The following is a 13,095-nucleotide window of genomic DNA, read 5'->3' on the forward strand; positions in this document are numbered from 1 at the left end:
CGGCTAGGTCAACTATTCTCAGGTTCAGGACTGGGTCTATGCTACACTTCCACTCGTATTTAAATCCTGCCTCATCTGGCGGGTTGCATGGTGAACCATCACGCGGCTTGAAAAAAAAAGATTCCACGACGCCAACTACCACGTAATATTTGGCCCTTGGCAAGCCCAGCGCGATGGCCATGGCGACCGAACTCCGGTCACCGCTCGTCCGGCAGCATCGACAAGGCCTCGCTGCCGCGGCTGCAGCGCCCCTGCTCATGCTCCTGTCCGTGGCAACCTTATCCCGCTCATCGGTGGTGGTGGCGGCGAGCTCTCCGGAGCTCGTCGAGCTGACCCTCCTCGCCGGCGCTCGGGAGAAGGGAGCGGGTATTAAGCTAACCATATCGCCTTCTTTCTTTCATTCCGCGCGTTCGTATATCTGGAGTTTGTTCTTGATGGTTTATATGCATGTGTTGCAGTGTGCTTGGATGGAAGCCCGCCGGCTTACCAGTTGCAAAGAGGTTTCGGCTCCGGATCACACAGCTGGCTCGTCTATCTTGAGGTGATCGGTCGATCCTTTTTTTGTTGAAATCTGGAAATCGTGACGTTTCCATGAACGTAAGATGATTTTCAAAGACTCATGCACAGATGATGGTCAGATGTTTTACACAACTTTGGTAACGGAAATCTTCAAGCATATAATTTAGATGGACAGTGCTGGTTATGGTTGGCGTTAAATCGGCTCGTTCTTGCATGATTGGGTGTTTATTAGACTCAGGGCAGCGTTACTGATTCCCCATGAATAAAATTCAGGGAGGAGCTTGGTGCAACACCATGGAGAGTTGTTCCAAGCGCAAAATGATTAACCTTGGTTCATCTCACTTCATGAAAGCAGAAGAGTTCAATGCGATACTCAGCAACCAGCACCCACAAAATCCTGGTACGTAAAGATGATCCTGTCTACTAGTCTTTCATTAAGATCGGAACATTATTTCATTTTGGAATAAGGCTTCCTTCATCTAAAAAAAAAGTCTTCATCAAGATGCTTCTTTCAGAGAGCACCTACTAGTCGGCTATCGCTTTCCATGCCCATATTAGTCGTTTGGACTAACGCAGACACGATCTCTTTGAATTGACTTGGAGTTGAGCTTTCATGTTGCTACCTGCTCAATGTGTCTTTGCACTAATTTCAATCGGTGCGTGGTCAGATTTCTACGACTGGAATAAAGTTTTTATAAGGTATTGCGATGGGGCATCATTTGCCGGGGATGCGGAGGGTGAAGATCAGGTGACTATTCTGAATTTTTTATTCTCGAATACGTATGAGAGCTGTACATCTTTGTATTAAGAAGAAGAATAGATACGAGTTTACACGATGCCCATTGGTGCGAGTAGCATATATAGATAGAAGAACTGATGCTGTACTGGCGTGCCTATCTAAATTCCTCAAACTGATGCTGTACTGGCGTTGATGTAGGATGGAACCAAACTGTTCTTCAGAGGATTGCGCATCTGGGAGGCAGTTGTTGATGAACTCATGGGAAAAGGAATGGGCACTGCTAAACAGGTTGAAGCTGTTGATTTTTTTTAAAGACCTTAAGCTATTGATTTCGTACGTTGGTACAGATTAAGCTAGCCTTCTGGCAATCTGACCACAGCTTGTGAGCAGAGCCATGTCCAACTTCATTTTGTCTACACTTTTCAGGCCTTACTCGCAGGTTGTTCTGCTGGTGGTCTAGCTACCCTACTGCACTGCGATAATTTCCGTGCAAGATTTCCTCAGGAGGTTTCAGTTAAATGCCTTCCTGATGCTGGATTCTTTATTGATATGTAAGGCTCTGAGAATTTGTGTGCCCCACCAGCATTGTACTTGTACAAAATTAAGTATAAATTCTCTGCCGCAGAAAGGATTTATCAGGAAAAAGGTTTCTGCGGTCGTTCTACGATGGAGTTGTTCACCTTCAGGTTAGCTGTGGACCGGAGTTCTTCACCTTCAGGCCTTTTTTCTTTTGGGATGGATGGCATGAAGTTGTTTCATTTATGAGCTTGGTAGTAAATGGTGGTTGAGTTTTTTTTCTTCTGATTTTTCTTCCAGAATGTTAGAAAAGTTTTGCCCAAGGACTGCCTTGCAAAGAAGGACACGACAGAGGTAGTTGCTCATTGTCTAATTTAGTTCTCCTTGATGTGCTGACATGTCCTTTGGCTCTTTCCTCCCAGTGTTTCTTTGCTGCTGAGCTTATTAAGAGCATCAGCACCCCCACATTTATTCTGAACTCCGATTATGATTATTGGCAGGTGATTACTGATTACAATCTTTTTTTTTTCTGTATATTCGTCAAATGGTTACAATCCTCATGCGTTTGCTATACTTCTTCTTTCTAGATACAAAATGCTCTTGCACCAGACGGATCTTATCTTGGACAGTCATGGTCAGGTTGCAAAGCTGATATTCAGAACTGCAGTTCCAAACAAATTGATGTATTGCATGGTTAGACTATCTTGTCGATCTCTTTAGTTTTCTATCTTCATTTGGACGTTTGGTGACCAGCCTGTTTTCTGTGACTCCAATTTATTTTATTTCGTCGTGTTGCAGGATTTAGGCAGAAATTCATCAGTGAGTTGAAGGTTGCTGAAGATAAAAAGAACTGGGGGCTGTTCATTGATTCATGCTTCGCCCACTGTCAAACGCTGCACAATACCACATGGCATTCGCCGACCTCCCCAAGACTTGGTAATAAGGTAAGATCTAAATCACCGAACTTTACACTGCAAAACCGAAGCTATTGGTAGTTTTCTGTGTCTGTTACTTGGATTGACATATTTTGATTTGAATTTTTTTGTGGAGCAGACTATTGCAGAGGCTGTTGGGGACTGGTATTTTGGTAGAAGCCAAGCAGTAAAGCAGATTGACTGCAAGTATCCATGTAACCCCACATGTTAGCTGCCTACATAACCTTCAAGGGACTGAGCCGAGGATTGTCTTTCCTCAATTTTTACAGCTTGTTTACTCCATCCTACCTGTGCTGTTGATAAACACACGCTTGTAATAAGTGGAATTGTACCACAGTAGGGGTTTCCCCTACTGTTTCCCCACAAAAAATAAGTGGAACTTTCCTCTTGGCTATTGCCAGGTCAAAACAATACAGAAAAACTGAACAATGACAATCTTGGATGAAAGGATACTACGTTTATGACATGAATGCTCCAGGTTTCTGACTAGCCACCGCGGCCTGCGTTGCGCATCCCCTGCACATGTTGGCAGACCTCTGGTTCAGCGGACAAGATGCCTGCACCAAATACAGCCATCCGACGATTCCAGCACGACGTAGTTCAGTACAATTTTTTCGAGAGATTCCCGAACGGGCATCAGTGGCGGACCTAGGATTTATTGGCTGGGTATTCAAGCGAAAAAAAAATTTGTTCCCTCTAAAATAGAAATAGTCCATAATAGCTTAAATTAGGATACAAATGATCCAAATAGTCCAAATTATAAAATATATAAAAAAAATTACAATTCAACTTTGTGTTTCTTCGTAGCTTGGAACCGATTTATGATATCAGTATCCTTGACTTGGACAAAAACTTCACGCTAAAAAAGAAACCAAGCAATCATTCAAATATTGATTACTATTCTATTTCTCAGCTTATTCCTCACATAATTCATTGAAGAAAAAACTCTCTCAACACTAGCAGTTGCCAGAGGAAGAAGTAACACTAATTTAAGAAGCTTATACATAATATCATAGTTGAGATTTTTCTTTATTTCAACAAGCATAATGGATAGCATAAAGGGAACATAGCGAGATCTAAGTATGGAGGCTAAGAAAAAAAATACCAGATTGAGAGACTGAGAGAAGGAAAGAGCATTCGGCATTTATAGCTTTTTAGCCTAGATGAGCAGGTCCTTGACCACGGCGAATTTAACGTCAAGGACTTGGTGGAGCTCAGAAGGCTCAAGCAGTTCGGCTCCACGTTTCTGGGCTACAGCCTTCACTGCAGCACCGCTCCAGCCTGCAGCCAGTAGAGTAGGCTAGCAGCTCCAACCTCTAGCTCGGTGCAACGAGAGCAATTGGAGATCGGAGCAACGAGAGAGCTAAGAGCTCCGGCCTCATTCTGCTTGCCGCTGGGTGATGACTGGCCAGTGGCCGCAATGAGATTTTGCCTTTTGGCCTGGCTGCTAGCTAATCCAGCCCAACTCACTTTGGCTTGGTTGGTAGCTTTTGATCTGGCTGGTAGTATATGCATGCATGTATAGCTTCCATATACTAGTTTTTTTTTGCAAAAAAATTGGGTATTCAGGTGAATACCCTTGCACCATAGCAGGTCCGCCCCTGACGGGCATGAGGCGCACTCTTTAGAGCCCTCCTGTAAGCGAGCGCGCCGGTACGATGTGAATTACGATCAGATAGATATTCAGATCCGGCGCTACTCTATCTCTCGGAAAATGCAGCTCCGCTTGGGAGCGTGTACACACTGGTTATTTGTGTCGTTTGTGTATTTTGTGATTGTAAAATCAGTAAAACAGTAAAAAAATATCCCACCAAAATAAACATATAAAAAACTAAAACATTTACACATCATACAAAATAACTGAAAAGTACAGTCATCCCACCAAAAAATACATAAAAAGTAAAACATTAAAAAACCAAAAAATGTTGTCATCCACCGGAATAAATGCATAAAAATAAAATATTTACACATAATACAAAATAATCGGAAAATATGACAATCCCACCAAAAAATACATAAAAACCGAAACATTAAAAACCAAAAAGTATAGCCATCCAACTGGAATAAACATATAAAAAACCGGAATATTTACACATTATAAAAAAACCAAAAAAATATGCTGATAAAATCGTAAAACTACCACATCCCACCAGAATATAGCTGCACCGATATGTACGTTTATAAATCTGCTCTTTTTATACTTTTCTTTAGTTTATTTCAAGATTTGTGCGTAAAATATACAGACAATCTAGATAATCGAAGTGTGCACATCCCGTTTCGGAAATTTCCCTTTGCTCTCTCTTGCTCAAACTTCAGCTGGCACTAGCCCAACTAGAAGCCTATTTTTTTTACGAATCGGATACCCAGAATCCAAGTTCTGTGTCCAATTTTTTTTCAAATCAATCATCCAAATCCAAATTAGATTTTAACACATGTATTGGTGTCCAGATAACACTTGTCGTTGATCCTGCCTAGCCTTACTCCGAACCGTGTCCCCGCGCGTATCCACACCCGGAAGACCGGAACCGCTTCTTGCGCAACGACCTGCTGCCTTTTCGACGGCACACGGCAGAAAGACCGAGTCTGCGTCAAGAGTCTCCGGTCTCCGTGCTCATCAGTAGACCTGTCACGGGAACATATGGAGGTAGTCGCTGGACTATATAGTATATACCTGCAGTGGTATCAGCTTTGTCATCGGGCAGAGAAGGACTTCATACCTGCACGCGCTTAAGCACACGTACTGCCTGCGGTGCCTCATTCTGTCACGTTGACGACATACCAAAGTTCGCTCGTGTGCAGACTGCAGTGCACTTCTTGGTTGATTCAGTGCGAATTCTGAATCAATTTACTGCTGTGATGAAGTTGTTGACCTCGCTCTCCTTGGACAAAAATGCTTTCTGCTCTTAAGGACGATTTCCACAGGCCTCAACATCATTTTCATTCGTGTATATATTTCTGAATCTCGAAATAAGGTAGGTTTGTTTGAAATACGCATTACATAACATGATAACAAGCACCTCATTTCCTATAGTTGCCATGCACACAAATTAGGCTGAATTTATTTCTAGACAGTAGTGTTCACATGCTTTTATAGAAAGCAAATAACAAGGTTTTGGTACAGCATCCTGTGGGGGTTTGCAGCTCACCCACATAGCAAGCAAAAGGAAGTCGAATTGCTTATTTGGTGTCAGACAAAATGTCATAACAAACGGATCGTATTAACATATGCGGAAGATGTAGGGATGGAGGCTCCGGGAGAAGATGAACCAGTGGGGGAAGTAGAAGGCTACCACGAACCCCGCAACGAACCCGGCAGCCGCGCCTATACTGGACTCATCGTTGATTCTGGGCAACCTGACTCGTATCCGCCTCCATTTCCTTTTACGGGGACAGTCATCCAACGGTGCACCACAAAGCCCTTGGTTACCAGCAAAGTATGATGGCGGAAACATCTGTAATGCCGACGGAATACGACCTGATAACTGGTTGTATGCAACAATGAGCTGTGTTAACTGAGTAAACACATTGAATTGCCCTGGAATTTGTCCGCTGAGCTGGTTGTGCTGAAGGTTGAGGATGTTCAGGTGTACCATATTTGAGATGCCGACTGGAATCTCACTTGAAAAGCTATTGTAGGAGAGGTCCAGAGATGCCAGATCCGGCACCTTCCGTGCAATGTCGGAAGGGATGGGTCCTGAAAAATTGTTAGTTGACAGGTCCAGGACCCTCATGCTTGTACAATTCTCAAGACCTTGAGGAAATTGGCCTTCAAGGCCCAAGCTGTCGAGATCCAGCGAGAAAACCATGTTCTCACCGGGGTGCCAGCATTCCACACCAGTAAATTGGCATATGAAACCTTCGGTGCCGTTGTCAAAAATCCATGAGGATTTCAGTATGCCCTTGGGATCAATTACTGATTGTTGTATAGTCTTCAGGCATTGGATATCAAGTTCAGAACCGAAACAGGATGATGAGTTGCTCAAGAGCAGCAACCAAAGTAGGAACTGGATATCACCAGCCATCCCAGACATGCCGTAGAAACAGTGTCTCAGCCAAAAGTTGCAGCTTCTCAGCTCCAGTATCAGGTGCCACCTGCTCAAGACATGTAAATAGAAATATTGTTCTACATAGGCACAAACATGGAGATGCCACAGACCAACAGAGCTGCCAAAAAAAGTCAAAATTATACTTATTTTTCATGCAATACTACGTGCTAGATGCATGCTCAACATGTAGTATAACTTCTTCACAAGATGAGGTGTTTAAGAAAACTCACCAGTTTCCAGATACAGGAAAATCAGAAGCCACTACCTGCGGCAGATGAACGGGCACCTGCACACAGCTCTTAAAGGGGAGAATCCCTTCAGAGTTAGTCCCGATATCCTGCTGACTCGAGACTAACAAGCAGCCGCCACAACTAGCACGGTAGAAAGACTGACTGTTAAAGGGAAGAATCCCTTCACTGTAGAATAACCTTTTCTTCTGTTAGTTCCTACAATCCTGCTGACTCGTGACTTAAAACAGTTGCAGTTTGCCAAACCTATACATAGCAGAAAGACGGACCCGGAGTCAAGTCTCCAGCCTGAGCAATCTCCGAAGACTGATCCTACCGAGGAAGATAGGTGGTAAAATCTTCTGCACTGATGCCATCAGCCCATCACAGCACTGATTTATGAGGAAAGTAACTAAGTTACATATGAAGGGCAGCTAAAACTTTGTGAAGAGTAAAGACGATGTATCACCTAGCTATTATGCACTTGGATTCATTCAGAATAAAAGGATGTCTCCATAGTCAATACTTCACTTGGTATATTTCAAAGACAACATACAACAATTGGAGCGAGCGAAGGCAAAGTATAGATAAGATCAGGAATCATCCGACAAATGCCCCGCTCAGTGAGAGGTTTCTCTTTTTTATATACTTTAAATCCAGCGGGTTGGATATACTAATATTAGGACTCTCCGTAATATTCACGGGAATTTACACAGGTTTCATTCCTGCGACACGCGCGCGACTTGCTTGCCAACTTTTTTTACCACTGAACAGACCGACAAAAGGCGACAGGTCCATTCTCCAGCCCCACACTCGCATCTTCTACATACGCAATCTTGCCATCTCGTAGCGCTTGGTCTCTCTCTCTCCCCCCCATGCTTACGTCACCCATGCCTCTATGCCACGCAAAATTTCCGCGCCCACGGACACGCGTGGACGACGCAGGCACCCATGCCATGGGAAACGCGGCGAGCTTATCCTGCCACCTCGCCGCCTATGACCCCATGACGTCCACGAACGCACCGTCTCTCTCCAGCTCCCTCTTTCGTCTATAAATAGCGCGCCCCACTCCTTCTCCTCACCCTTTTCCCCATTCACCGCCACCACAACGCTGCCTCCACCGCTATTCTCGTCGCTGCAACCTCGCCATCGCCAATCCGCCGTCGACGTGCTGCTGAGGAGCACCAGGGAGCCCTCATCATCCCTGTGCTGCCGCACGTTCGCCACCACCGCCTCTTCGACGGATCACCGGCCGCCGCTCCACCCATCGTCGTTCTTGCGCTCGGTGAGCCTCTCAGTCCCCTCGTGCATCTGCGTATGAAGCATGTAGTCGCCCCAAGCCGCTGGTTAGCGTGTGGCCGCGCACCGTCGCGTGTGCTTGTCTTCGCTGCCGTGCAAGCGTCACCACCGGCCTGCGCTTTGCTCTGTGATGTGCCCGGCCGTTGTGCCGTGATGCCTTGAGGCGTTATGCCCCATATCTTTGTAGGATTGGCCCCTCCCCGTGCAGGGGAGGTGTTGCCCAATCCTTCTCACGTCGTTGTCTCCCCTCCGGCCGTCATCTGGTGCTGCCTCCGCCGCCGACCGCCATCGAGGAACCCCTAGTCGAGTCCGTTGTATCGTGCTGATGGCTGGCATCCATTCATCGTCAATGAACTCCGGCGAGAACCTCCCTTCGACGAGCTTCCCAGCGTTGCGCCACCGCGATCCCTCGCCGGAGTTCTCTTTTCCCCTTCCTTCGCTCGTGCGCGCGTGTGGAAAACGGCCTTGGGCCGTGGCTCGGCCTGGCCGGCCCAGCGCCCCGTGGGCCAACCCAGCTTCCAAGCTCGATAGCCCAAGACTCCAGCTGGCCTGGCCCATCCGAACCCAAGCCCAGCCCATCCAATCTCGAGTTGAACCCAACTCAGCCCAAACCAGTACTGTTCATGTGGGCCCCATCAAGTCACTGTTCATGTGGGCATAGGTTACTGTTTAGTGGGCCCCTCATGTGGGTCCAAAAATAAATAGTACCATTTCGTAATTTTCCGATTTAATTTCAGATTAAATCTTTCGGGAGCTATAACTTCTCCGTTCTGGCTCTGATTTCGACAATTCTTTCGCTAAAATTCATCTAAAATCAAGATCTAATCATCTATCATATTGTGATATCTATTAAGGCTCATTTGGATTTCTATTTGGTGCTATTTGATTCTTATCTAGTATAGCCGTTATTGATCGTAGTCACAACTGCAAAGCAACCAGAGTTCTGCGAGTGTTGTGCGGGAAGTATCAGGAGCAAGGAGGATCCCTACTACAACCAAGAACTCAAAGAGAACTTTAGAGAAGGCAAGTCATATCTCCTTGATTATGATGAACATATGTTTTCAAATAATCTACATGATCAACTTAAAACTGAACTTATTATCGTATGTGTTATTTATTGTGCTATTTGTAAACTACTTGCAATAGTTAAATCCTATCAACACTTGCTATGCCTTACATGTTATCATCCAAAACACATATCATCCTATGATTACCTGTTGTTATCTATATTAATAACATATGACGTCTTGATATCTAGCATGCTTAGGATTGAATACATCTCCTCGGAGATATCGCTTTTAAAACACTTCTCCTCGGAGATAAGACTTAATGTTATCAATGAATAACTCATATACCATGAATCCTTAATGGTTGTGAATTCTGTGATGGTTGTGAAATCTTTGATGTCATGTAGGATATGGTGGGAGATGTGTAAAAATAGGTGAAAACTGCTTTGACGGGGGCAGGTAGAGTAGTACTCTGGACAAGGATGCTCTTGGGAGCTTGAGTTACCTTTGTGGTATTCATTACTGGAAGATATCTGCTCTGGTCGTTTAAGGATCGAGTTATTTCGCAACCATGCCGTAGCAACCCCCGTGCAACCATGCGTCTTGAATGGGCAGTACTTGACTTCTCCTTCACCGGACTGAGTTGGGCATCATACTAGGAGGCTGGGAGCTGCGAGTGGTCAAGTGGCCATCTGTCTCTCTGTTTGGAGGTTGCTAGTACTGACCTAGGCTTAAAAAGTGGACTCGGTAGGAAAGGTGATTAGAGTGTCTCTGTATGATTCGCTCATCTGCTTACAACAGTTGGAGGCTGAACATATCGTGTGGGTAAAGCTGTACAACCTCTGCAGAGTATAAATCTATTCGAATAGCCATGTCTATGGTCATGGACATGCGAATGCAGTACCTTTTTTACTAGACTCTGGTGTGTGTGTCTTGATGAGTGAGTGTGTGGACTAGATGTCCGTATGATGAGGTTGTTGACTGAATCCGTCAGGATCTATGTGGTATTAGAGGTACACCAGATGTGATGAAAGGTACTGTAGAGTGAGGTATAGCTCCTCCTAGGACTAAGAAAACCCTAGGTATAGCTTGTTACTTGGTTTTGAACTATTTAAATTGTTTTAAAGTCAATCATAGATGATACAATTGGATATTTGTATAAACTACTTTACGCATAAAACTAAACCTTAAAGCCTTATCCTTGAATCACCCCTTTATATATATCAAACACCTTGAAGTATTATAGGGCTTGCCGAGTACCTTTCGTAAGCATTCTTGTTGTCATTCAGATGAGGAAGCCGATGCTGACTTCACCGAAGGTGAAGGCAAGGATGAAGAATAGTCTTAGAAGTCACGCCCGCACCCTAAACTGCTGTGACTTGAGTTTTTGCTTTCCGTTGTGTTATGTTGGTCTCTCAGCCATGTTTGTAGTATTCGGCATGGTTTGTTAACCTTTATACTATGTAACCTTAATAATTATGTTTAAAGTTTGACTGTGATACTATAGTTGTTATACTATACGTATCAACTACTTAATACAGAGACTGATACTGAAGGCATAGAAGAACTCGGGTTTAGGGTCTTACAGAATTGGTCACAAAGTGGCTTTGTTCCTAATTACATGTTTTTCCAAAATCTTATTTGTGTTCCATCTTAGATTCAGAATGAACCCAATTTAAGAAATCCCCCCTTAACTTTCATCAACCCAGACCAGAAATGAGGATCTGCTGGCTTTCCTTCCACTTGGGTGAGAACTTTGCTACCAAGGTATTTATTCCTTAATATTCATTGCCAGGTCACATCCTCATTTAGTAATTTAAAAGACACTTACTAAGGAGACAAATGTTTTTTTATCGTAAGATTAGTATGCCTAATGCACCTTGATTATAGGGCTAGCAGAGAATATCCTATCCAGAAAGTCTGTATTTTTTTATGATTATCTGAAGGGATCGGTGACATCCTAAGAAGAGGGTGAATTACGACAAAAAAACCTAACTGGCTACAAAAACTTCACAAGATAAACCTATATCAATTTTTATCTAAATGTGTTCTAGATTTATCTATTGTGTCTATTCTACCATTCAAAAGATTTGCAACCTATAGCCAATTCTAGGAAACTACTCTAAGAAAGTAAATGCACAAAGGTAGATCGCAAGAATGTAAATACGGTAGAGAAAATAAACTCGGCACAATATATTTTTATCTCATAGTATCAATGGTATGAATGTCACCCCTAGTCTATGTTGTAGCTTCACCAAGGATATGCTCACAGTCGCTAAGACTCTTCCGATCACGGCTCTTCAGTCACCGAGTTATAAAGACAATACCTCAACTCAGATGAGCCACCAAACCACAAAGGCAATATCTCACCACTAGCCTATCTTTCAGTCACTTATAACCGTCTTCACTTCGGAGCTTAAACCACCAAGGCAAAAGTCTTCGCGTCCCTGTACACGTGTCTTGCTATCGCTCCACACCAAATCAACAAGCTTAAGCAACTCCGACTCAAGATGATAGCGAGTCACCAAGACTCTAAGGCATCGATGTACCACCCGATATAAGCTAGGATCACTTCTTTATCCACTCTCTAGGAAGCAACCACTTAGAAACACTATCTCTAGGTCTATAAGCACTAATCACTTACTAAACGTTTACTTAATTAACTTAGATGATCATATTAAGCATTTTGGTGGTTTAGATGTCTCCTCAAGTATCTATATGTTTCTTTGTACTCCAGCAACTTCAATTTGTCAAGTGGGTGAGTATTTATAGCTTCAAACCAGTCAACTAGCTGTTGCCCTCACAGTTCAACTTTACTGTTAACACCGGATGATCCGATGACAGTAATGGTACAAGTACCAAACCATCCGAGATGTATACCAGTAGAAACTATCCAGTAAGTATATTTAAGACATCCGAGCCTCTACAGCTTATCTGTGTAAATTTATCCGATGTAAACCTCTGGTGTATACATGCAGTTGCTTCTGCGATGTACTCCAGTTGTACCGCTCGCTACACAAATCCAGTATCATGCACGTTAACTTTTCTTGGGAGAACGAGGACGACTTTTGAGCTGTCCGGCGTAGATAACACGTCTCCGATGAACACTGAAGCTTCGGGTTCGTCACGCCTGCTTGGCCCGGTCGTCGGCTCAGCAGCTGTGTGAAACGAGGGCCATCTCGACATCGATCACGATCGGTGCATCGTTATCTGCAATCAGATGCCGTTGGAAAGAACACGGAAAGCAATCGTGCGACCCCGTCTTCCCAATTTGTGCCCATAACCAGAAGCGTGCCGACGTGCCGACGTACGCGGGGATCTGTGTGTAGACTGCCGTCGCAGTCTGCGTGAGAGGCAACAGCGATACGTTGATGATGCAAACTTGCAAAGTAGATTCGACTGATCCTTTCGGTGTCAGCATCGAGTTAAAAAATCTTCAATCATTTTCTTTCAAAAGCCTAATACGGATTGAATGTTTCTGCCTTGAAACCTGACATGGATTCGAAGAGCTTGTGTCGAGGAATTTTATGCGTGTTTTGTCATGGAACTACGAGACTTTTTCTAGAACTGGAAAATGACAGTATGTTTTCCTTCATAAAAAGAGAGGGACGATGTGTGCGTAGTAGTACCTTGTGCTGAACAAATTGTGGATGCAATGGTTTTTACGGGCCGTTGGTTTACAATACGTTTTCGTATACCTGTTGTCTGACAATGGTGTGTGTGCATATATATATATCCAAATTTTCTTGTAAAGACCACTGTATATTGTTTTTTTAGTAAATTAAGAAATATGTGCCCAATTTTAAA

The 13,095-nt window shown here is 43.9% G+C and overlaps 2 protein-coding genes across 2 annotated transcripts; one reads left to right on the forward strand and one right to left on the reverse strand.

Annotated features, from left to right (window-relative positions):
* The first annotated feature begins 67 nt into the window (after nt 1-67).
* LOC133909356 (pectin acetylesterase 5-like) lies at nt 68-3,154 on the forward strand. The gene is made up of 12 exons (XM_062351753.1): nt 68-366; nt 459-541; nt 793-919; nt 1,188-1,267; nt 1,457-1,546; nt 1,685-1,809; nt 1,884-1,944; nt 2,075-2,128; nt 2,197-2,274; nt 2,362-2,467; nt 2,573-2,718; nt 2,828-3,154. Exons 1-12 carry the CDS (start codon nt 174-176, stop codon nt 2,918-2,920), a joined length of 1,236 nt encoding a protein of 411 aa, XP_062207737.1. The 5' UTR covers nt 68-173; the 3' UTR covers nt 2,921-3,154.
* Nucleotides 3,155-5,927: 2,773 nt separating this feature from the next.
* LOC133908281 (probably inactive leucine-rich repeat receptor-like protein kinase At5g48380) lies at nt 5,928-6,796 on the reverse strand. Its single transcript, XM_062350273.1, has one exon. The coding sequence runs from the start codon at nt 6,738-6,740 to the stop codon at nt 5,928-5,930; it is 813 nt and encodes a 270-aa protein (XP_062206257.1). The 5' UTR covers nt 6,741-6,796.
* Nucleotides 6,797-13,095: the final 6,299 nt, after the last annotated feature.

The sequence above is a fragment of the Phragmites australis genome, chromosome 2 (assembly GCF_958298935.1).
Source record: "Phragmites australis chromosome 2, lpPhrAust1.1, whole genome shotgun sequence".
In the NCBI taxonomy this organism is placed as follows: domain Eukaryota; kingdom Viridiplantae; phylum Streptophyta; class Magnoliopsida; order Poales; family Poaceae; genus Phragmites; species Phragmites australis.